The following is a 24,967-nucleotide window of genomic DNA, read 5'->3' as shown; positions in this document are numbered from 1 at the left end:
TAACAGGCTTTCCTGGTAGCAGGTGTTGAACTTTCTCAGGAAAAGAGAATGCTGTTGATTCGATTCAGTCATGAGACTCATTAGCCTAAAACCATATTACTGAGAAAATAAAACGGCTCTTTAGAATGAGTTATCTAGCACTTACATGATCCAGCCCTGAAGCAAGAATCCCGCAATAAATCTGAACCATTACACTATAAAATATTTACTTTTGACAAAAGCAAAGATGAAAGGGAAGAGGATTCTACTTGACTTCAAACGGTACATTGGTACAGTGCTGAAGTTTCATAAAATGCATTTCAAGTTTACATAAAGACTCATCTTAAAATTCCACACAGACAGACAAACTGAACAAAGCATCTACTGCAAGTGAAAAGAGGGGACTGTGTGTCACTGAGTGTTTAGGTAAACTCAGGACACAGATGTCCTAGTCTAAGTCACATTATATGTCCTTAAATATTCTGTGGGGATAGGCAAGCTTTCTTGTTCAATTGCCATAAGCCAAATTTCTTGCTCATTAACGTATGCCCAAAGCTATTTATGTCCTCGTTTGCATTCTGTGAGCAGTCTCTGATAACTATGTAGTTTAAATTTTAACTGTCCAAAGTTTTTCACTCAGAATACTGTAATGACAATCACTCCAACGCAACTCTACCTCCACAGACTTGTTATGCATCCCCTGGATCTTTGTGCTTGCTGTAAAGAGCTATCAAGCAACTATAGAAATAGCAGTTGTGTCTGGGAGAGCCCGTAAGGCTCCCACTCCATACTTATATACAAAGATCTATCCTTCAGGCATGCCCCGGAAGCAAAATATTACATCATTCACTGTTTATTTGTCAGAAGAACTTGCCATTGCATTAATGACGCATGGCCACACACTCCAACAGATTTTCAGTCCGTAGTGCCTCAAGTGTAACATCTAAACACAAAGATACTGAACAGTAACCTCCTCACAACTTTCTCAATGCAGTCATGGTACCACTAAATTGACTTTGACGGAGGCGGGGCAGGGAGTGAAAACTTTGTGTATATATAAAAATATGTATATGTTTACTTTCAATCATATCATTTCCTCTAAAAATGTTTTGCATCTGAAAAACTACCACTGCCTGTCCCCAAATTCTCTTTCAAAGAGTAACTTGTTTCTAAAGTTTGCTTTTTTTGGAGCTGAAAATTTTTTATGTGCTATTAGAAGGACAAGCTATCTAACTCTGTCTCCCATCTCAAAACTTGCATTAGAAAAACACTTGAAATTACGCTTTTTCTTAGTCTTTCTAAGAAACTGAACTTGGAGCTACCATAATATTGTAAACGCAAGCATTTTAAGAAGGTTAATCATGAAAAATATGCATTACTATCTATGGGTGTCAAATCCCTATGACATTGCTCTATAAACTCATTTGCCCTCTGATCTGTTTCTCTATGTACACTAGGAGTTTTAAACAATATGTTTAAAATATTTTAAATACTGAAAGCAAAGAAAGGTAAAATACAAGATAAAAAATAATTGCAAGTGAAAATCTTTTCTTATCCTATGGCAGAAAGAAGTCCTACAGAAAGTAGGCAATAAGCTGTTTCCTCATGTGAGTTAACTACATCCATTTAAAACGCATTCGCGTGCACAAGTCATCTACCCTGCCTCAATGATGGACGTATATTCTTCCGTGTTCTCAATTAACACGCTCCAGTCTGTCACGTATCCCGTTTTCAAAATGTAATCTGCAAAAGCATGCTCAAAAGCATCCCTGCATGGAATTGCTGTTAATTACACAGTAGGGCTGGACGACATATTTATAAGTATTTGCTGTAAGTGTATTTCTACCCTTTAGTAAAGGTGATTCACTTTTCTCTCAAATATAGATGGAACAGTCATATTAAATTAAAAATAAACCAAAAACACACACCTCGCCTCCGAAAAAAAAAAAAAATCGCAATAAAAATAGGGATATGGCTGTAGAATGTCCAGAAAGTTAAGTAACCTTTAAAAAAGGTTTTTAAATAGCTTTTTCCTGCTGGCCTCTTTATTCTCTTCTGAAGGACTTTAATTAGGTTCTTATCAATTTTCACCGTCACTACAATGAGTGATAAGGACCAGAACGTATGTTCGCAAAGTCCAGCTGCTTATTTCTAACAAGCCAAACCTTTTGTCTCTGGAAAAAAAAATTAAAAAAAGATTCTCTGATCTTTTTTCTCTTTACTGAATGACTTTGCTTTTTAATTTGACTGCATTATGTTAAAACTATCAAATACTCCGTTAAACTTACTTACGCAAATACATACACAAAATGGAATCTTTCAAAACTGGGCAAGATCTAGGAACGAAACCAGAACGTACTTTTCTGTCAGGATCATGTAATAGCAGTTTATGTCATAACACAGAAAATAGTATCAGCTACTTATCTGACTGATTGATTAAACTCAGCTTTGAAGCACCTCATATTAAGTTCCATTTTGTAGGAGACAATGCGCTATTGTCAGAATTTTGTAACACTGGCAACACATGTTTCCTAAGGCTTTCATGCCTCACTGTGGAAGTTCAGAATGACAGCCATTACATCGCACAGTAAAGGAAAGAGAACTTCTCTGTAGAGAACAATAATCCTCCTTAGTCCTTAAACTTTAATATTGAACATCAAGACATACCTGTGAACTTCAGGAGGTTCCCTCTGGATTTTAGAGCTTGCCTCCACAACTTCTTTGGCTACTTTTCCACTGCATTAAAACATGAAATAAATGTTCAAACAAACACTAAGATGAACTCATTGCATGCCAAGCACTATACATACATGATCAATTAAGTTACATTCAAAAGAAGAAAAAGAAAGGAAAAAAATAATCCCATACAGTGGATATATAATGTCCCAGATTAAAAATTCTGCTGACCATTTGCCTCCAAAGCTACTGAAGAAAAATCAACCTTTTGTAGCAGAACGCTAAGAGTGGGACTGGACTGTCCCACTAATGCACGCTCGTATAGAGTTGCCCAGTTACAGGGGACATACAATCTCTACACTAGCCACACATCCTTGTTTTTATAGAAACTGCACTGAAAGTGGAGCCCTGCTCTGGTGAAACTGTTCTTTGACAGACGTCTGCATAAAGCCTCCAGTTTATTTTATAAGTGACAGAAAAGAGCGACAGAAAATCTTTCGAATCCTCACATGGATTAGGTGTAAGCAGGTCCTCAAGAAGGAAAAGCTCAGCAGATGTGCATCCCGACGAAGAACAAGTCGGGCAAAAAGACCAGGAGGCCGGCGTGGATGAGCAAGGAGCTCCTGGACCAACTGAAAATGAAGAGGTTAGCCTACAGAGGGTGGAAGCGGAGACAGATAGCCTGGGAGGAATACAGAGAAGCTGTAAGAGTGACCAGGGATCAAGTGAGGAAGGCTAAAGCCCTGAAGGAATTGAATTTGGCAAGGGATATAAAAAGCAACAAGAAATGCTTCTATAGGTATGTAGGGGACAAAAGGAAGTCCAAAGAGAATGTAGGCCCCCTCCGGAAGGATACTGGTGCTCTGGTTACCCGGGACATAGAGAAGGCTGAGGTACTTAATGAATTTTTTGCCTCAGTCTTCAATGGTAAAGCCTCTTGTCTTACCACCCAAGCTGTGGAAAGAACTAGCAGGGACTGTCAGGATGAACCACCGCCCACTGTACTTGAAGACCAGGTTCGAGAACATCTGAGGAACTTGAAGGTGCACAAGTCCATGGGACCTGATGAGATCCATCCGCGGGTCCTGAAGGAACTGGCGGATGAAGTTGCCAAGCCACTGGCTATTGTATTTGAGAAGTCGTGGCGGTCTGGCGAGGTCCCCGATGACTGGAAGAGAGGGAACATAACCCCCATTTTTAAAAAGGGGAACAAGGAGGACCCGGGCAACTACAGACCGGTCAGCCTCACCTCTGTGCCTGGCAAGGTCATGGAGCAGATTCTCCTGGGAACCATGCTAAGGCACATGGAGAGCAAGGAGGTGGTGGGTGACAGCCAACATGGCTTCACCAAAGGCAGATCGTGCCTGACCAACTTGGTGGCCTTTTACGATGGGGTGACAGCATCGGTGGACAAGGGTCGACCAATGGATGTCATCTACCTGGACTTGTGCAAAGCTTTTGACACTGTCCCGCACGACATTCTTCTCTCTAAATTAGAGAGTCATGGGTTTGATGGATGGACCACTCGGTGGATAAGGAATTGGCTCAATGGCCGCACTCAGAGAGTAGTGGTCAACGGCTCAATGTCCAAGTGGAGACCGGTCACGAGTGGCGTCCCTCAGGGGTCCGTGTTGGGCCCGACCCTCTTCAACATCTTTGTCGGTGACGTGGACAGTGGCATGGAGTGCACCCTCAGCAAGTTCGCCGATGACACCAAGCTGTGTGGTGCCGTTGACACGCTGGAAGGGAGGGATGCCATCCAGAGGGACCTTGACAGGCTGGAGAGGTGGGCCCGTACCAACCTCATGAAGTTTAACCAGGCCAAATGCAAGGTCCTACATCTGGGTCGTGGCAATCCCAGGCATAAATACAGACTGGGTGGTGATTGGATCGAGAGCAGCCCTGAGGAGAAGGACTTGGGAGTACTGGTGGACGAGAAGCTCAATATGAGCCGGCAATGTGCTCTTGCGGCCCAGAAGGCCAACCGCGTCCTGGGCTGCATCAAGAGGAGTGTGGCCAGCAGGTCGAGGGAGGTGATTCTCCCCCTCTACTCTGCCCTTGTGAGACCTCACTTGGAGTACTGCGTCCAGTTCTGGAGCCCCCAACATAAGAAGGACATGGACCAGTTGGAGAGGGTCCAGAGGAGGGCCACGAAGATGATAAGAGGGCTGGAGCACCTTTCCTATGAGGACAGGCTGAAAGAGTTGGGGCTGTTCAGCCTGGAGAAGAGGAGGCTCCGGGGTGACCTTATAGCGGTCTTCCAGTACCTCAAGGGGGCCTACAGGAAAGATGGGGAGAGGCTGTTCAGGAGGGCCAGTTATGATAGGACAAGGGGTAATGGTTTTAAAATAGAGGGAGGTAGGTTCAGGTTGGATATTAGGAAAAAATTTTTTACTATGAGAGTGGTAGAACACTGGAACAGGTTGCCCAGAGAGGTGGTGGATGCTCCATCCCTGGAGACGTTCAAGGCCAGGTTGGACAAGGCCCTGAGCAATCTGATCTAGTTGGAGATATCCCTGTTCCTTGCAGGGGGGTTGGACTAGATGACCTTTGAAGGTCCCTTCCAGCCCTAACCATTCTATGATTCTATGATTCTATGATTCTATGAAAAGCCCTTTATTTGGCATGAGTTAACTAACAGACATTTTCTCTTACTTTCTGAAATGGTTTACTATGAAAAACAAACAGCAAACACCTACCTATATCGAAATCTACTGCCTTTAAAAAATATCTTGCTGCTGGACATGGTCTTGATCTGACTGGATTTTGCATACCTAGAAGAATAAGAATAGAGCCTGTCACATTTTCAGCACAGAGGAATCTGATAAGCAAAAATGAACAAGGCCAACTACAAGCTTAGATATCTTTATACCACAAAGTAATATTCAATAGTTGGGCTTTCCAACTTTTTTAAGACCTTTACACAAATTAGAATATAAAGTGAACATAAAACAATTCAGATAGCACAGAATAATTGAACATAAAACAAGTGATTACATAAGTAGGAAGGCAAGAAAATAAAATGCTGACACTTGCTGTATCTCTAGGGAATTTCATTCACAGGATGAAAGACAGACTGTGGTACACCAAAAGCCCCTAAGACAAGTTTGTCCTAACACCACCTTGTTTGTGGGAAGATATGGCTACTTCCACTTTCCCACTAGTAAAGCAAAGAAATAATAAAGAAGTGGCAACATTTGACTCCAACAGTAGTTGCATTTCCGATGTCTCTATGCAGTCAACATTTTAGTAGCCTACATCATATCCTACTGCTTCTCTCCAATCACAAAATACACAGCAGCCTTTTATCACAGTCTTTCACCACAAAGATCATGGACGAGTACCTCAGCCATCTCCTTGATGTTCTCTGCCTTCAAAATTGATTTCCTGTCGAGTCTGTCTTTCCCAGACCCTAATAGACAATCTTCCATGATTTACATCTACTTGAAAATAATCACAGCAGTCAGCCCTGAGCCTGGATCAAGACAGGATTAAAGCTCTGTTTTTCAAGAGATGCCAAGAGATCACAACTTTACCTTAAATTCCAAGTCTCAAGCTCTTCTAAGCAGAGAAGAGGACCAAATCTAATTAAGGCAAAGTGTCATTATCATCAGTTACTTACACGACTCGGCTACATCTGTTCTAATCTAATTAGAATACCTTGTGGATATCACACAGAACATAAACAGACAGGATTTATCTAATGCTGTTAAGTAAGTAACAGTCCACACTGTACAGCTCAGTTTCTCCAAAATGTATGAAAACTTTTGCTGTTTCAAAATTACTATCCTAAGCCTTTACTTACACATTGCTTTGTCTTCAGTTTCATGTTTGGAGGATTGCTGTTATTTTTCTGCACTCCACATATTAACCTTTACTATTTTCTAATCTATCAGCCAGGTTCCTCTCCATTGACTATCACTACCAATCTTCATTTTACTAAGGTAGTCCTCTTTTAAGACCCACCAAAATTGAAACAGGGAAGTATAATTTTATGCAATCATGCTAAAGAAATAACCCCACAGTAGTGCCCTGAAGATATTGGGAAAGTAGAAAGAAACATTAGAGAAGCAGCCCCGCAGACACCAAGGGCTGAGAAGAAAGAGAGGCAGGAGGTGCTCCAGGTGCTGGAGAGATTACCCTGCAGCCCATGGAGAAGACCATGGGGAAGCAGGCTGTCCCCTGCAGCCCATGGAAGACCACGCCAGAGCAGATATCCATGCTGCAGCCCATGCAAGACCCTGCACTACGTACGCATGCTCTGAGGGAAGCTGCAGCCCTTGGAGAGCCTACACAGGAGCTGGTTCCTGGCAGGAGTTGTGGCCCATGGGGAGGAAACAATGCTGTGGCAGGTTTATCCTGAAAGACTGCAGCCCATGGGAAGGACCCATGCTGGAGCTGTTCGCGAAGGACACTGGGGCAAGGAAAATGTAAAACTACTATGAGATGACTGCAAGCCTCATTTCCCATCTCCCTGCACTGCTCTGGGCTAGAAGGACATAAAGGAGTCGGGAATGAGTGCAGTTGAGCGTGGGAAGAAACAGGAGATGGGTGTTTTTAGTTTTGTCTTTATTGCCATTTAAAAATAGAGTAAGAAGGTGACAAACAAATTAAATTAACTTTCCTCAATTCAAGTCTGTTTTGTTCGTGACAGTAATTGGTAAGCAATCTTCCTATCTTTATCCAAATCAATGAGGTTTTTTGTCGTATTTTCTCCCCTGGCCCTGTTGAGGAGAGGGAGTGAGAGAGCAGCTCAGTGGGCATCTGGCACCTAGTCAGCACCAAACCCACCACAATCATTCATTTGTGACCAAAACTCAAACAGTTAATATTACAACCATTCAACAACAAGAGCAGAGAGATTATATTCCTATGAATCTCCCTCACATATCTTTACTTCGAGCAGTAATTTCTCTCCTTTGGGTGGGAATAATTTCCTATTTCCTTTCCTTACTTCTAGTAACATAAATAAAACCTCTCAAGCATAGAATCATAGAATGGTTTGTGCTGGAAGGGACCTTAAACATCATCTAATTTCAACTTCCCTGCCATAGGAAGGGACACCTTCTACTAGATCCAGTTGCTCAAAGCCTCATCCAACCTGGCCTTGAACACTGCCAAGATGGGGCAGCCACAACTTCTCTGGGAAACCTGTTCTGGTGGATCACCACCTTCAGAGTTAAGAATTTCTTCCTTATATCTAATCTAAATCTAACCTCTTTCAGTTTAAATCCATTGCCTCTTGTCCTACCACTACATGCCCTTGTAAAAAGTCCCTCTCTAGCTTTCCTGTAGGCCCCCTTTAGGTACTGGAAGGCTGCTAGAAAGTCTCCTGTCATGGTTTGATGTGGAGGGGGGGTTGGTTCTGGTGACAGGAGAGGGGTTTTGCTCCCTGCGACCTCCCCAGTTTTGGAACCCGGTTAGGCTTAGTTCTGGCCACCAGATCAGACTGCCATCCCCCTCGGGGTTGAGCCAATCAGCGCCTCTGCAAATTGCCCTTTTTAAGTCAGGACAAAGGAACCGGAAAAGGTGCTTCGCCCAGGATCGAGGAGAGAAGGGAGGAGGGCACTGCCCCCGCTCCCTGGCTCCCGGCCGGGCAGCTGCCTGCGTCGGGCCGGCGCCGCCCACGGAGAATGGCGGCGGCGGAGCCGGCTGGGGAACTCGGGGGCACCCCACTCCTGGGGTGCCCACTGGGCTGAGTTCACCTGCAGAGGACTGAGATCTGAGAGAAACAGCTGCATCAACACCAGGTCAGTGAGGATGGAGCGGGAGGAGGTGTGCCGGAGCTGAGTTTCCCCTGCGGCTGGTGGTGAGATGGCAGGCGGCCCCCCTGCAACCAGGACGGCCTCGGTGGAGCAGAGACCCACTCGCTGTCCATGGGGAGAAGATGCCTGAGCCTGAGGACGGTCATGTTGGGACGCACAACAAGGCAGAGAGGCATCTGGAGTCTGCGTGACGATCCACGCCGGAGCGAGTGGCTACAGCTCCCTAAGTATCTGAGACTGTGGTGAAGCCCACACTGGAGCAATCTGTGGGGAAGGATTGTTTCCAGTGGGCTGGACTCACGCTGGAGAAGTTTGTGGATTTTTCCTCGTGGGTAGGGGATCCATTGGAGCAGGGGAAAAGGGTGTAAGGACTCCTTCTCCTTTAAGAAAGAAGCAGCAGTAACAGCACGGAATGAACTGACCTGCACTCCCCCAGTCCCTGCCCCTGTGCTGCTGGGGGGAGGAGGTAGAGCCGGGAGGAAAAGGAAGGTGGGGGGGGGGAAGGTGTCGGTTTTAAGATCTGGTTTTGTTTCTTTCTGTCCTCTCGAGTAATCGGTTTTGTTTCCCTTTGTCCTTCCAAGTAATCATTAATAAACTGTTTTGCTTTGAGAAAGCCCTATCTGTTTTGCCCAGGACCATGGTTGGTGGGTGCTCCCTCTGTTCTTGTCTCAACCCTCAGTCCCTTTGGTTTTTTTTTCTCTCCTTTCTACTTTACTGGAGAAGGAGAGACTGTGTGAGTTTTAGTTGCTGGATCAGCCTAAAACCACGACACTCCTCAGAGCCTTCTCTTCTCCAGGCTAAACAACTTCAACTCTCTCAGCCTGTCTTCACTGGAGAGGTGCTCCAGCCCTCTCCTGATATTCATGGCCCTCCTCTAGACCCACTCTAACAAGTCCATGTCCTTCTTGTGTTGGGGACTCCAGAGCTGAACACAGTATTCCAGGTAGGGTCTCACGACAGCAGGGTAGAGGGGCAGAATCACTTTCCTCGACCTGCTGGCCACGCTTCTTTGGATGCAGCCCAGGATACGGTTGGCTTTCTGGGCTGCCAGCGCACATTGCCGGCTCATGTTGAGCTTCTCATCAACCAGCACTCCCAAGTCCTTTTCCTCAGGGCTGCTCTCAATCCATTCTCTGCCCAGCCTGTACTTATGCTTGGGATTGCCCCGACCCACGTGCAGGACCTTGCACTTGGTCCTGTTGAACTTCATGAGGTTCTCATAGGCCCACCTCTCCAGCCTGTCAAGGTCCCTCTGAATGGCATCCCTTCCCTCCAGCATGTCAACCACACCACACAGCTTGGTGTCATCAGCAAACTTACTTAGGGTGCACTTAATTGTGTTTTCCATGTTTCCAATTAAAATGTTAAACAGCGCTGGTCCTAATATAGATCCCCGTGGAACACCTCTCGTCACTAGTTTCCACTTGGACATCATGCCATGGCTGCAACTCTTTGAGTGCGACCATCCAGCCAATTACTTATCCACCAAGTGGTCCATCCATCAAATCCATGTGTCTCCAATTTAGAGACAAGGTTGTCGCACAAGACAGTGTCAAATGCTTTGGACAAGCCCAGGTAGATGATGTCAGTTGCTCTTCCCTTATCCACCAACGTTGTAACCCTGTTGTAGAAAGCCACTAATTTGTCAGGCAGGATTTGCCCTTAGTGAGGCCATGTTGGCTGTCACCAATCACCTCCTTTTTTTATCATGTGCTTCAGCATATTTTCCAGGAGGATCTGCCCCATGATCTTGCCAAGCACAGAGGTGAGACTGACTGGCCTGTAGTTCCCTGGGTCTTCCTTTTATCCCTTTTTAACGATGGGGCCTATGCTTCCCCTTTTCCAGTCGGTGGGAACTTCACCAGACTGCCATGACTTCTCAAATACGATGGATAGCAGCTTAGAAACTTTAATCATCAGTTACCTCAGGACCCGCTGATGCACCTCATCAGGTCCCATGGACTTGTGCACTTTCAGGTTCTTTAGATGGTCTTGAATCTGATCTTCTCCTATAGTGGGCCATGCTCACATTCTTCATTCTCCCAGTCCCTGCCTTTGCCTTCTGCGACTTGGGCAGTGCAGCTGGAGCTCTTGCCAGTGAAGACTGAGGCAAAAAAGCCATTGAGTACCTCAGCCTTCTACATATTCTGGGTAATCACTTCTCCCATTTCCTTCTGGAGAGGGCCCACATTTTCCGTAGTCCTCCTTTTATCACTGACACATCTATAGAAAGTTTTTTTGTTGCCCTTGATTTTCCTGGCCAGATTGTCTCAATGGGAAGGACCCCATGCTGCTGGAGACTGACAATGAGACGGAGATGGATCTGAAGTCCGTGGAGGACCCCACGCTGGAATGGGTGGTGGCACTCTAAGAAGCTGTGACTTCATGGAAAAAGCCTGCACTGGAGCAATCTGCTGGGTAAGGATTGCATCTTGTGGGAAGGACTCATGTCGGAAAAATTTGTGGACTGTCCCATGATGAAGTGATCCATTGGAGCAGGGGAAAAGAGCGTAAGAAGTCCTCCTCCTTTAAGAAAGGAGCAGCAGAAACAACAGGTGATGAACTGACCTGCAATCTCCCATTCTCCATCCCCCTGCGCCTCTGGAGGAGGAGGAGGCAGAGCCAGGAAGAAGAAAGGGATGGAGGGGGAAGGTTTTTTAAAGATCTGGCTTTGTTTCTTGTTATCTTCTCAAGTAACTGTTAATAAATTGAATTGATTTGTCCCCATCCGAGTCTGTTTTGCCCAGGGCCATGGTCGGTGGGTGATCCCTCCCTGTTCTCATCTCGACTCTCAGTCCTGTTGTCACATTTTTCTTCTCTCCCCCTCCCTGAGGGGGAAGAGTGAGCAGCTGAGTGGTGGCTCAGCTGCCGCTGGGCTGAACCACAACAGAGCCCCATCCGCTCAGTCTTCCTGGTGAGGTGGCCTGTAGCAGACTCCCACTATAACGTCTCCTCTCCCTGCCCTCCTTTTAATCCTGAGCCATATGCTCTCCATCCTTCCTAAAGAGCCTGTATCCTTCCATTCCAATACTCCAGTCATAGGATTCATCCCACCACGTCTCCCTGATGCCAGTAAGATCACAGCCCTGCAGTCGTGCACATATCTCTAACTCCTCTTGTTTATTCCCCATGCTACATGTATTAGCACAGGGGCAATTAAATTGAGCCCCCGATGAAGCTGACTTACTGGCTAGAGTGGCTGGAATTCCTTTCTGCTGCTTTTCAGGTGCTCTTAGCTTCTCACAGGCAAGCCTGATATTTTCCCCCTCCTCCTTCAAAGCCCTGTTAATTAGCCCTGCTAGCTCATGAGCAAAGAACCTCTTCCCACTTTGAGAAAGGTGAATTGAGCAAGCCTGGTGCCATGTAGGCCATCCCATTATCAAAAAACTCAAAATTGTGGTGGTGGCACCAGCCACAGAGCCATGTGTCAATGGATCATGCACTATTTTCCTACTTACATGTACTTCCAATGTAAAACACTTTTTCATAATATTTTAATTAATTCAATCTCAACAGTAGATGTTAATGTAGAGAATAACAGCTGTACTGTGCCAGCTCATACTTCCTGTTTCTTCATTGAATATATCAATTGAGTAGATTATAGTGATATATTACTGTACCAGTGTTGAAACGAAAGAAGGAATCTTCTCCAAAAGAAAGCAGGTCATTAACATCCATGTTAGAAGTTATGCTCTTCCTACTTAGTTATTATTTACCCTTATAGCAGCCCCCTGGTGTTGCTATGCTCCAACACAGAAACAATAATTTTGCAAGATGCTGTAAGGAGAGACTAAATAGCAAGAATAAAAGCTACGTGCCTAAAGGGAAGCATCAATAAACAGATCTAACAAAGTCAATGGAGGGCAGAGGCATAAAAGCTTTTAATGAGAAACTGTTTTCAGGTTCTCTTTGATGGAACAGGGAAGAAGATACTCCTTTTTTTTTGTCAATTTACAGGCTTTCATTTTTTAAAAAAAATGAGATGGCTGGCATCTTTCAAAATATATCTAAGAATATTTTCTTTTTTTTTTTAAATCATTGCAGAGAATTATTTCTCTTTTCAATCAACTCCTACTAAACCTTGGATTTCAAGTGGGACATCCTTACCTACCAACAGAAGAGCCCAGAGAATCAAGCTTAACAGATCATTTCCTCCATTCTCAAGGTATTCAACAGCAGGGCTAAGATTAACAACTACATTCCCAGACACAAGTGCAGTACTGTGTCCATCCAACATCACACGACAGAGTGGCAAGAACAGTGTGCTGGAAAAAGTGTAATTATACACCGCCAAGACCCTCTTGCCTCATTCAGATTTTAAACAATTTATAATATCGGCTTGAAATGAAATAATATTCCCCATTAACTTGCATATTTTCTGTTTACATTTTGAATCCTGTTAATGACATGGAATTTTTCACATTGAACAATCTTCTACTCACATGCACATTTTTTTTACTTTCAGTATAGATACTGACTTCAGGTTTACATACTTGTAAAAAGCTTGGTTCTCCACCCCACATTTCCAAAGATGCTTGCACGCTGCTGGTGTAGAGGTATGGAATAACAGGACAGCCTTTTTCTAAGTGCAAGGAAAAGAAAGCAAATAAAAGCAATGAAAATGTTGAATTCTCAAAGTATGAAGTAGCTGTACCTGATGGCATCACCACAAACCGGATACACTGAAGAACAAGATTTCCTGTGGTTCACCCACAGAAATACAACACATAGGTAGGTGATAGGAAACTGCCCAGGCAATCATTTCAGAAATAAAAGGAGATGCTTGGAGGAGGCAGAGAAGAGCACATGTACAAGCAGCTTGTAGAATAAATTTGTACCAACTGTCTTCAGCCCAAATCAAAGGATATTGAACATAGGTCTCTATGTTCAATATTACACATTGCACAGTTGCTGCATGACTCACCATCCACTTCTTCCTGTTCCCTATGTCCTACCATCAAATCCTTCTTGCAACCATACAAACAGCCCCTGATACCTCTGGCACTATTTCCTTCCTCTGTTTATTATGCCTCACCTAGATTGCATCCAAAGCCATAATCTTGGGCTATATCACTCCGCCCTATCAACTCATTATAGCATGCTGTAGGCAAAAATCTCTGCGATTTCAATGGCAAGAGCCCAATGACAGGCCTCCTAACTACCTAGGACAGACTCCAGCCAATTCAGCTGACCAAGATTTGAGATGATCGTAATTAGCCCAAAACACCTCACATTGATCCAGGTATCAACATCCACCTGAATTTTCAATCATATACAGATGTCACTCATGCTTTATAGTGGGTGGGTACAACTTCAGTGCTTTAAAATCCATTTGACTACAAAGACAACCAAACCCATGAGCAATCAACACAATACTGCATGAATCTCAAGTGAGAAATGTCTCAACCGTTTTCTTTTGACAGTAGCAATATTCACACTTGCTCATATTCTATACTTCAGTTACAATATGAAGTACAATTACTGATTGTTTAGAAGTTTGTTTTGTTAAAAAATGTTATGTTCTGGTTGACTCCAGATTAAATGCAGAAGTTCTGTAAAAATATTAAACCTGACCTCTTTCTGAGCTCCAAACACATAAAAAGTCTTCCCTTCAAATTTCAGTTTATAGACATCACACCTAGAAAGAGAAAAATCATTTAAGTATAGGAAAAATAGATAGATCTATAGGTAACAAAAGTGACTTGCATGCAAGTTTCCCTGACTCCCAAAGTCAAGCAGGCTGTCAAATGACAAAGATCCTCAACAGAAGTCTTACAACCTTTAACATAAAGCATTTAATATTCTAATTTCCTTTAGAGTAGAAAACATAAGCCTGGAGTATTTCTTTTACATCCCTTTGCACCTTCAAAGATTTAACTTTGGCTGCTGGAAAATGAAGAGGAAATTAAAAGTAGGCAGAAGCTTATGTTTACACTCTATTTATTACATAGTTTGTAATTCCTCTTATATCTTAAAATCTTGGAACAGCTAATGTAATTAAATTGAGGGAAAGATAAAACTCTTAGCCTGTATATGTTACATAAGAAGGCATACAATTTTCTGGATGCAGCCACTTTTTGCCAGCGACATCTTATCTCTATCCTTCTTTATTTGTGGTTTCATACTACTCATCTCAGTAACTGACTACTCACAGAGAGAACACAACAGAAAGAAAAAGGTAATGTTTGACAGCACTTATTACTGGGGCCTTGTGAACTGCAAACCAATGTCAAAACTTAATTTAACCAAGGCTGAAAGCACAGTCTACATGTGGAATAGCAGTGCACCATATAAAGGCAATACGATGTCTCTGCTTAAATGGTAATGGAAAATTTGTCATTACCACCACTAAAACGGAGACATGATGGTTTTTCATAAACTTCTCTAAAGATTTTGGATGTCAGATGGTTGAAATGGGAATTATTCTGGAGGCTAGGACAATGCTATCTCTGAAACTTTATAACAACAGTTTTGCTTTAACATCAAACAATAACAAAAAAAAATCATTACAGTTGAGAAAGATTTTCCATTGAAAAGGAAATCTCGATAATTAATTTGGATTTTTACTGTGTAGTTTAACATCAGTTAAAGCTACTAGCACTCACTTCTAGGTCTCATAAATGAAAGGAGCAGTACATGGCATTCAGATAAATCTCACCAGACCGACCTTCCAACAGCCAGCATAACACTGAGACAGCTTAATGGCTTTTCCTCTATCACTATTTCATTTTATATCTGGTTTACATGCCAATGGACTAAATGAACATGCTGAGATATCCAAAAGGACATGTTACATGAAAAACCAAGTGCTGTGAAACTCATTTCCCACAGTATGGTGGATATATGCTTGGCAAGTACTAGTCCCTCCTCCCTGCACCATAGACTGACATTACATACCATCCTTATGCCAGAAGCCCAAACCACCAAAGCACTGTGACTAGGGCTACCTGAAATTAAACCTCGGGAAACTACAGCACAAATCCAGGATCAGAAATGGATGGTATTTGACAGACATGGCCCCAGAGCTCCACCGAGAACTGAATCGCACAGACAGGACTGCACTGACTTTATACCTCTAAGGATTTCAGGCTAGTCAGGTATCCGGGAGGTTTCTATGGATATGCAGCAAAGAGTTGAGGTCTACACAAAAAAAACACCTCACAGTTTCTTCACCTCCTGCCCATCATCTTCCCACAGGACAGGCTGGCCGCGCTGAGGTGAATCAGCCGCATCTAAGTAACTGCTGTTGACATCTGTTTAGCAGCAGGTCTAAAATGAGATTTATTGGCATTGGAGCATGAATGTGCTCAGTCTGCACCTCGGCCCACTGCTGTTACACTTCCCATGGGAGCTCGGTCTTACCTCGCCCTCAAAAGTGGCTGAGGCTGCCCAACTAAGTCACATGTTTTATGTTTTACAGGAGCAGAAAAGAAAAGCGAAGCTAGACAAACCGAGGACAATTGCTTCAGTGTCCACTTCTTAAAAAAAAAAAGGGGCTAAAACCCAAAAATTCAAAGGCATTCTCACCTCCTCCTCCACTTACCAAATAAGTTCTTTTATAGTTTTCAAACTGAGGTTAATTAAATGAGGAAATAGCAACATTTCCAAGAGTCAAACAAAGACACAGGTGGACTCTTGTAAACTCTTCCAGACATCTCTGCCAATAAGCCTCACTGGTGATTTACAGCATAGTAGAAAAATAAACATACTCAATTCTGGCATTTGTGCATTACATTGACTAATGCACCCTATGCAATAATTTTCATTAGAGGAAGAACCAGACCAAATTATTATTATTATTATTATTATTATTATTATTATTATTATTATTATTATTATTCTCATCTAAGATACTTTAAAACAGAAACATGATGGGGCAAGAGAAGGAACATTCATGTGGTTCACCTTGTAGATAACAAATGTAGGAGAAGATGGTAGGAAGAATGGAAGACACAGGAGAAAAGCTAAATCTGCTCTTACTTCACACGCTTACCATTTTAACAAATGAATTCTTTTATTCCCCTGGAAAACTACAAATCCTGCAGCTGTGAATCCTAAAAATGTGGTCATCCCCGTTGAGTCCTTGAAAGAGAAAAAAGAAATATAATTCTTCCCTCATCCAATGATGTATTTCTTACTGATTGCATAAATTGTTACTCCACTATCGAATCATAGAATTATAGAACAGTTTGGGTTGGAAGGGACTTTAAAGATCGTCTAGTTCTAACCCCACTGCCATAGGAAGGGACACCTTCCACCAGATCAGGTTATACAAAGCCTTATCCAACCTGACCTTGAACATGTCCAGGGATGGGACAGCCACAACTTCTCTGGGAAACCTCTTCCTGTGTTTCACCACACGCATTGTAAAAAATTTCTTCCTTATATCTAATCTAAATCTAACCTCTTTGAGTTTAAATCCATTGCCTCTTGTCCTATCACTACATGCCCTTGTAAGAAGTCCCTCTCCAGCTTTCCTGTAGGCCCCCTTTAGGTACTGGAAGGCTGCTAGAAGGTCTCCCTGGAGACTTCTCTTCTCCAGGCTGAACAATTCCAACTCTCTCTGCCTGTCTTCACAGGAGAGGTGTTCCAGCCCTTGGATCATCTTTGTGGCCCTCCTCTGGACCCACGCCAGTAGGTCTCTATCCTTCTTATGTTGGGGGCCTCAGAGCTGAATGCAGTACTCCAGGTATATAGAGGTAACAGACTACCTCTATTTTGTTTTCCTTTTTGAAACACATTTTCTCTTCAAACTGTACGCTTCTAAAGAACAAAGACTGCTCTTGGCAACACAGGTCTCATTTATTTCTTGGCATTTAAGTGAGTAATAGCATCTTATGCTTTGTTTCCATCTATGTGTAGCTGACAACAACGGGGAATCCTTAGCCATACTTACTAATTTTGTTGAAAACACTTCTGTATGTGTCCCACTCTTAATGTGCTGAATAACTACAAACCAGAGATTCATATCTGCTTCAACACTTGGTATTTTTTAAGATTTCACAATATGTTGTTCCTCTCAGAGATGGTGTGTTGGAAGTACTGCTGACAGACAGCATTTCCTACAACAAGTAAGTACTCTTGAGTACAAACCAGAACATGTGGTGATACTTGCCTTTGAAATAGGAAAGACCATTTTTTAAATTTTTAATTCCACAATAAAAGTTCTGGCTCATAGTCTTTGAGCAACGATTCAGATAAGTTTTGTATTAACTGCATTTCCTGCCCATCCCAAGTTCCAGACCCTCACCTTGCTAAAGTTAGTCAACTTTATTATGCCTTACGTTCCACCAGTAGAATATGGGGGAACAGAAGCAGTGATACTTCTGAATAGCAGCCATGGCACTGGAAGCACCAAGTCATAAGGAGCCAGGGAAGCACTTTGCTTTGCAGTTCATTTCCAGAAGACTGAAAAATTTTCCTTAAGCACAGGCTGTGAACCCCTGTGTGTCCCCACACTACAGGCCCTGCCACACAGGAAAAGTGGAAATTCTGAGCCAGTTTTGGTTCTGTCCTAAGTGCCAACATAAGTCTCTGGGATGTCCTCTGAAAGTCTGCAGTACGGTTTCAAACTGAAGCTTACTAGGTTGCTGACTTCACTGAGCTCTGAACCAAACCCTGTATTTCACACAGGAGCACCATTCCTAGCGAAGCAGATGTGAAATTTGATGCAGCTTTATGTTAGAGCTGACTGTTTAAGGATGGTCACCACCAGAACAGCTAACTGGACAGCACTGGCATACAAGCCAAAGTAAAAGAAAAAATTAAAACATGAAGCAAGTAAAACTAAAAACAAACACTGCAGGTTATGCGGATAAAACCAAGTAATTAAAAATGCAGGTGTAAGGGATAATCAACTGGTAAATAAAATCACCTTCTTATAGAGAACCACAAAACAGCAAAGTAGAGGAATATGAAAATGCATATCCCATTCTGCCCTCTACACTCAGTTTGCTCTTCTTCCTAAGATTTGCATATCTTGACGATGTTAGAAAAACTAATCTGCCAAGGACTAACAATTTGGTGCATTTTGTGGACAGAATAATGCTAAATCCCAATAATCTTGGCAGACACAATATATTTCACACCTGGAGTATTTAGAGAAACCTTTGCATTAAATGCAAAGAAATTATGAGTATAACCAAACCTTTTGATGTGATACTCTACTACATTCTCCTATGATGTTCTGCTTCCTCTGGCAAGACCCTTCCTTTGACTGATGCGGAAACGTCAACCCGTCAATGCTTTTCGAAGGCTTAAAGGTAGTATGAAGTCCAGGGCAAGTTCTTTTATAAATTACTCTCTATTTGTGGAGGAGTAATTTTTATATTTGTGCCCAGATATAAAACAGCTAAATCAATTCAATTAATAGTTTTTAACTAGATGTTACAAAAAAAAAGAAGAACATTTTATTAAATGTTAATAAAAAGAATCGTTACCTTGCAAGGATGTGGATCAACACCATAAGTTTCTAAAGAATATGCTTTCAGGAGCAAGTTAAATTCAGCAACAGCTGGGCTCTGACCTCTGAAATTACAAAAGAAACAGCAGTTTGAGAGCAAAAAGAAAATAGGAGAAAAAGACTTTTTGACTGGAGAGTTTAAATGCCTAAAAAAGGAGGAAAGAATAGTTCTTACTAAAATACAAACTATTTCAACCATGTTCTGTTTATAATATAAAGATAGAAAACTTTTCATGTGTTTTCTCCTGCTGAATCGTACAGTGCTTGATGTTTTCAGGTAAATTCTGATGTTTTTTTCTCAATCCTATAACAACATGTTATGCAATCAACCAGAGGTATCCAATATCCTGCAAGTATTTGTCGTCTTTTGATATACACGCACGTCAGCCTGAATATGAAATAAACCTTTTACCACAAACTCTTGCTCCCCAACTCATTTAAAAGGATTGTGCAGATTAACAAACATTCCTTCCAGCGCAGGGTATAAACACGGCAATCATATTACACTGTCTACTCAGATGCATGCCTAATTATAGCAGTGTCTGTTACCATCATGATAGTTCAGAATCTGTCAGCATTTCCATTATATGCCTCTATTTTTAGGGTGTCTATAATCGACCATGAATATACACTAAAGCCTGAAACATGGCATGCAAGACTTGTGTTCTGGAGTAAGCTTCATTACTTGATTTTTGCTCTTCTGACTCCTGTTGTTACAAGCTCTAACACAGATTTACAATGCCTGTTTGTCAGTGAACTGTTCCGAGTATTATTTTATTTATGTATTTGCATGACTAGAGTACATGATTCTGATAGATAATATGGTTTTGTGACAATGAGCAGTGCTTAGGACCTTTAGAAAGCCAGGCTTCATACATGCTTCTCATGCAAATTATCCAAAATATGAGCCACAGACAAATCTTCAAGGAACAGAGCAATAGTCATACTTAATCTTACTCCTGCATTTCGGGGTCCAGTCTCACACAGTGACCTATGGCACTCAGGAACTGGCATTTAAAAACTGCTCTATACACTAGTGTATGATTTCACGGTGTGTTATGCCCCAGTAGCTAGAAGCCAACAAGCACTGACATAGGAGATTCAGAATCTGGCCCAAAGTTCAGTTCAACAATTATGACAATGTCTAGCATGCTTGTGGATGCTGAACCTTATTTTGAACCTACCAAGCTGATGCCCTGTGGCAGTGTAAGTGTCAAAAATCTTTTCTGCTACAAAGTTTTAATTCATGCTCATTTGTCCTTCACTACTCATCATCCCCCAATCAATCCCAAGATACTTCTTTGGCTTCTTCCATAGGTCTTTTGGTCCTCCTTGATACTACACTACTTGCACTTTATTTCGGATCACATTTTTGTAGATGTTTAGCTTTTAAAGAAAAAAAGCCACATAAGATTAGAGAAGAAGTACTCTTCTATTTCCTTTTTTGTCTCCTTCTCACCACTTTCCAGTAGAGAAGAACATGTATCAAGCACAACAACAAAAATTACAAATGTGTGTTTACACAGCTAAATATTTAAGGGGAAGACAGCATGAAAACAGCAAACAAAACAAAACTGTTTATTTTGTCCAATCAAGTTTCTGATGGCTCTACTAATATGTTTTTCTCTCAATACTAATAAATCACAACTTTAAGTGTAATCACAACTGTAAGACCATAAGTGAGTCTTAAAAAGCCAGCAAGTTTGTTTCACGTACAAACATGCACAGGACAGAAGTAATTCACAAACTTGATACAAATTATTTAGAATGCTTATGTTGCATAGTGAAAAGCCAAACAAATAGACAGTTGACTTCTTATTGGAAATTGGGCCTTACAGAAAAACGAGATCATAAAACACATAGTTTTCCTTCCTCCCTTTGCTGGTTCAAAGGAAAGCAGTCAGTCTTCTGGTTTGAAAGGACCAAAAAGTGACAAATAATTTGGAACACTGCGATTTGAGGGTTTTGGCACATTCAAAAGGGAAATATTAAATTGCAATTATTATTAAAGAGACACATTAATAAAGAATTAATATGCTCTCCTTATCTATAGCCTCTGAAACTATGCTGTGGTATAGCTGGGAAAAACAAGTTGTGGCAGTTGGGAAAAAAGCAGAAGACATGGACAAATTTGGTCTTATCGGATTACAGGCTAACTGAATGGCTCCTGTGCAAAGCCTTAAAAGAATACGACAAAGCAGAAGAGTCAAGGGTAATATCAATTGAAAAAGTCCTCCTTTATCCCTTATCAAGGGATTAATATTCAAGCCTTGATAATATGCTTTTCATCCGTAACTTAGCAATGAAATTTTCTTCACTAAACAAAAATGTAACCACAGTAAATCCTCCCAGCAAAGACAAGTCAACATTTTTTTATCAGTCACTGATTTAACATTAGATATGCTTTTGATTGGCTTTGTTAAAAAGCCTTTAAGTTTTCTATGTGCAACAAACAGCCTTACGCAAAAACGTATAGAGTTTCCTCACTTACACAAGTGTTTCAACTAATGCCTCTCACAGTGGAAAAACAGGGAATACTAAGACAACACATCTTTGCTGTTTTGAAACTCAGTTCTCTCAGGAAAGTCAGGTCTCTCTCTCAGTGCATTCACCCCTTTTGACCTTACATGACTTCCCAAACGCTTCAGTATGTATTCAGCATTAAATGGAAGATGTAATCCCTTTCCATACGTTGCAGCCATTATAGCACCCAGCTGCAGCGTGCCAAAGGTTCTGAACAAGACCAGTAAAAGAAACCATCACACAGAAAAGTTTCTGTATACCATACAAATAATAAAATAGGGATTACTTGTGAAATGAGAGCTCTACAGTTACTAGCTACGAATTAATGATTCAACCTAGGAATCAATCAATCTAAAAGTTCCCAATAAAATTTTAATGAAACTAAGACCTTAATAGAAGACTGAGAAGTCTGCAATAAGCTCTATTTTTTTCTTCAGGCTCATGAGAAGTACAAACTAGAGGAGGTTCAAGTTCTCTTCTTTCCCCACAGGGCCTCCAACTCTGAAGCACCTGAAAGGCCAGGAAACTCCACAAGGAATACTTCCAGGGTGTGCCACAGCAATGATCTACTTGTTTTGCTGGCCGCCCACACGAATTCACTCTAGAATTTTATCCCTTTCATACTTTTCATTTAAGGGATGTATCTGTTACATACCGAAGTAGTGAAACTTAGTGAAAGTCAAGGATGAGATAGCACAAGATGGCGCATTAATTCCTTTTAACAGACAGAGAAGACTCTATAGCAATAACAGCAAAGAAAAAGCATTTTAACGCTATTCTCAGTTTCTTGCTTCCTGAATGACCTTAGTGAATGACACTTCATCTATCTTCTCTGATTCTTTTACTGACTTAGAAAGTGCTGTGAGATAATTCTATTAGCATACTACTACTAATAATAAAAGACATAATTATTGTCCACCCTTTTGCCTTACGTCTTTGTCAAACAAAGCTACTTGCTGCAAATACAACAGCAATACTGTACTTGAGCATGTCCCATGTACGATTAATTTCTAGGTGTTTATACCTAGAAACACCATGGGGTGTTTCAATGTAATATTGATCCAAAGAGTGAATAAGTATGTATGTAATGATCTGGCCTCTATAAATATTACATATTTGTCTCCATGCAAACCAGGGAAAAGTACAAGCCATAAAGCTTTAAATAGCGTACACTCAGGCTCCATCATGTTTGATGACACCTTTTGCCCTGCCCTCCAACTACGGGCATCACTGCAGTCTCAGGAAAGACCACAGTGACTATTTCAAGAAGGATCTCCTTGTTATATTCAGATTGTACAGGATATCCTTCAGCAGAATAAGGTTACCCAGGTTTTCCACCAACATAAAAATAAGGCAGAATTCTGCATAAAGAATCTACACATTTCGCTACACCATATACTGATCACAGAACTGCTTACCACGTGGCTGAGGTTTTGCTGTTGTTTCTTTATATCTTTTTACAGGTGACTGAGACTCCAACAGCTATACAATTATAGAGCTAAAGGTCTTGAGTAGTTTTTACTTTTCCTTTTAGCTCAGGAGATCTTGCCAGACAGTGAAGATGTTTTTAAATACAGTACGTCTGCCAGTATTTTTAGTTATGATGAAGATGCTAAGGGATACTATGTCATCTTGAAACACACATCTGCTAGAATTATCAGTGTTTCAGTTGTACAGGAGACAACAGCGCAATGGTAATGATAACGGTGGTGTAGGCTATGGCTCAGTTTGTCAGGATAGCCAGGCCAGGCTGTCCTGCCCAGGCACATTGCACGTTGCCCAGGCAGCAGTGCTGCTCCCTGAGAACTGCCTAGGCCACCAGTAGCCAGGGAGGGAAAAGTCTTTAAGTAGGTCTGCTTATGAAAAGAGACCTTATCGCCTGGCAAGCAGCTGAATTGCTGAAATGCTGCTGGAACATAGAAAACTTGGAAAACTGTCGAACGCTCAAATATCAATTTTAACTTGTACTGCAAAATGTTTTTTTCTCTCAGACAGATAGAATTACAGAATGAGAAAAACTTGAATAATCACTTTAAAGCAATAACCAAATTCTTTTGCTCACTCTATTAAATGATTATGGGTTTAATTTTACACTGCACGCACTGTAATGACATGTGCTACTTACATAACTACTTCTACCAGAACACTTCAAATTACTTGTGTGCCTTCAGAGATCAGGCTGAGACGACATCTCTGAAATCTGTGTTTAGGTATTTCTATTTCAACTTCACTTCATAAATTGATGCAGTGACGCAGACAGTTCTAAGCTTGTTCAACAGACAGAATACATTTACAGAGCAGATGTAGTTTTAATTTACTTATTATTAATTTAAAATCTATTCCCATGATACAGAGACATCTACTGAGCTATCTGTTTTTAATATCACAGTAGATTCATCTTTCTGGTCCTGACACACCTGGCCTGTAAAGCCTTTTCTCAAATAAAGAAGAGGTGGGGAGGGAGGAGAGAGAGGGACAGAGGAACTAGGTCCTTTCAGCTGATGAAGAAATCCCTACATTGTAAAAGTTCACACAGACATCTGAATTCAGCAGTATGCTAAACATGCAGAACTTGAATCCAAACCTCACCATTAGACAGGTAACAACTAGCTTGATAAAGAAAACAACCATATTTGCGGGTCATCGTTACGATTATTCTTCCTGGAGCGGGGGAAAGCGTGTGCACAAACATACACACATAAAATAAATCTTTCCTAAAGTTAAAAAATTATCAATGTTGCAATAAAAACAGCTACTTTTTCCAATTCAAGTAGATTATTCTTTCTACTGGATATTTCTTGGAATTCCCATGTACCCATTAAAAGAAAAATCACATGTATTGATAACATCTTTTCAGTCTTTCATTGTATCAGATAGACCTTTGGGAAAAGAGGCGGGAAAAGGCACCTGCTTTGTTTGTGAAGTTCCTTTCTCTACATTACTGCTACGACTGTACCTTCCATTAAAGTCATGCAGAGGTAAAGCTGCTCCTCACCATAAAGCTTCCGGAAATACTCTCTGTGTCATGCAAACATCAATTCAACAAAACAGCAGCTCGCTCTTACAATTTTCTAATAAGTACATTCAGAATTACAAGTATGGTTCCTTAATTTTAATTGGATTTAAGCACACTTCTCTAAGAAAAAAATGGTTCAGAAGAAGAAAGCTTTGAGAAAAGCAACACACACATCATTCTTCAGGGAAACGATTAGGTGACCAGGAGGATCTGTTATTTCAAACTTCTAAAAAATATACATTCCAGCCATCACTCCAGTTCAGCCAAATTAAAACAAGTAAGAATTATGAAGTGAAACAATACACCAGGAAAATACAGCAGGATAGAAACAAACAATTTACCTATTACAGCAAACACAATGGCATTTTAATACCAGATTGCTAAATTAGAGAGAACTGGATAATTTTGAAGTTGTAGTGACGTGTCAACGCACAGCCTGCTGGATAAATCTAAATGCCTATACTGGGAAACCAAATGAGCCAGCATGGGCCATCAAGGCTGAAATGAAGAGGACATTCAGTGCGGCCCAGGGCTGTAACATAGGTG

At 41.6% G+C, this 24,967-nt stretch overlaps 1 protein-coding gene across 1 annotated transcript in view; it reads right to left on the bottom strand.

Moving 5' to 3' along the window:
* Positions 1-24,967, bottom strand: part of FRMD3 (FERM domain containing 3) — a 156,162-nt gene that overhangs the window by 17,287 nt on the left and 113,908 nt on the right. The window contains exons 5-11 of the mRNA XM_086629910.1: positions 21,510-21,615; positions 18,860-18,949; positions 16,414-16,502; positions 13,995-14,058; positions 12,914-13,002; positions 5,355-5,429; positions 2,647-2,715 (exon numbers count right to left, since the gene is read on the bottom strand). Of these exons, the coding sequence (XP_086486036.1) occupies positions 2,647-2,715; positions 5,355-5,429; positions 12,914-13,002; positions 13,995-14,058; positions 16,414-16,502; positions 18,860-18,949; positions 21,510-21,615 (582 nt within the window). The remainder of the gene's footprint in view (positions 1-2,646; positions 2,716-5,354; positions 5,430-12,913; positions 13,003-13,994; positions 14,059-16,413; positions 16,503-18,859; positions 18,950-21,509; positions 21,616-24,967) is intronic.

Source organism: Tauraco erythrolophus, chromosome Z, assembly GCF_009769465.1.
Source record: "Tauraco erythrolophus isolate bTauEry1 chromosome Z, bTauEry1.pri, whole genome shotgun sequence".
NCBI classification, from domain to species: domain Eukaryota; kingdom Metazoa; phylum Chordata; class Aves; order Musophagiformes; family Musophagidae; genus Tauraco; species Tauraco erythrolophus.
Note: the sequence above shows the minus strand (reverse complement) of the source record. Positions and strands in the feature narration are given on the sequence as shown.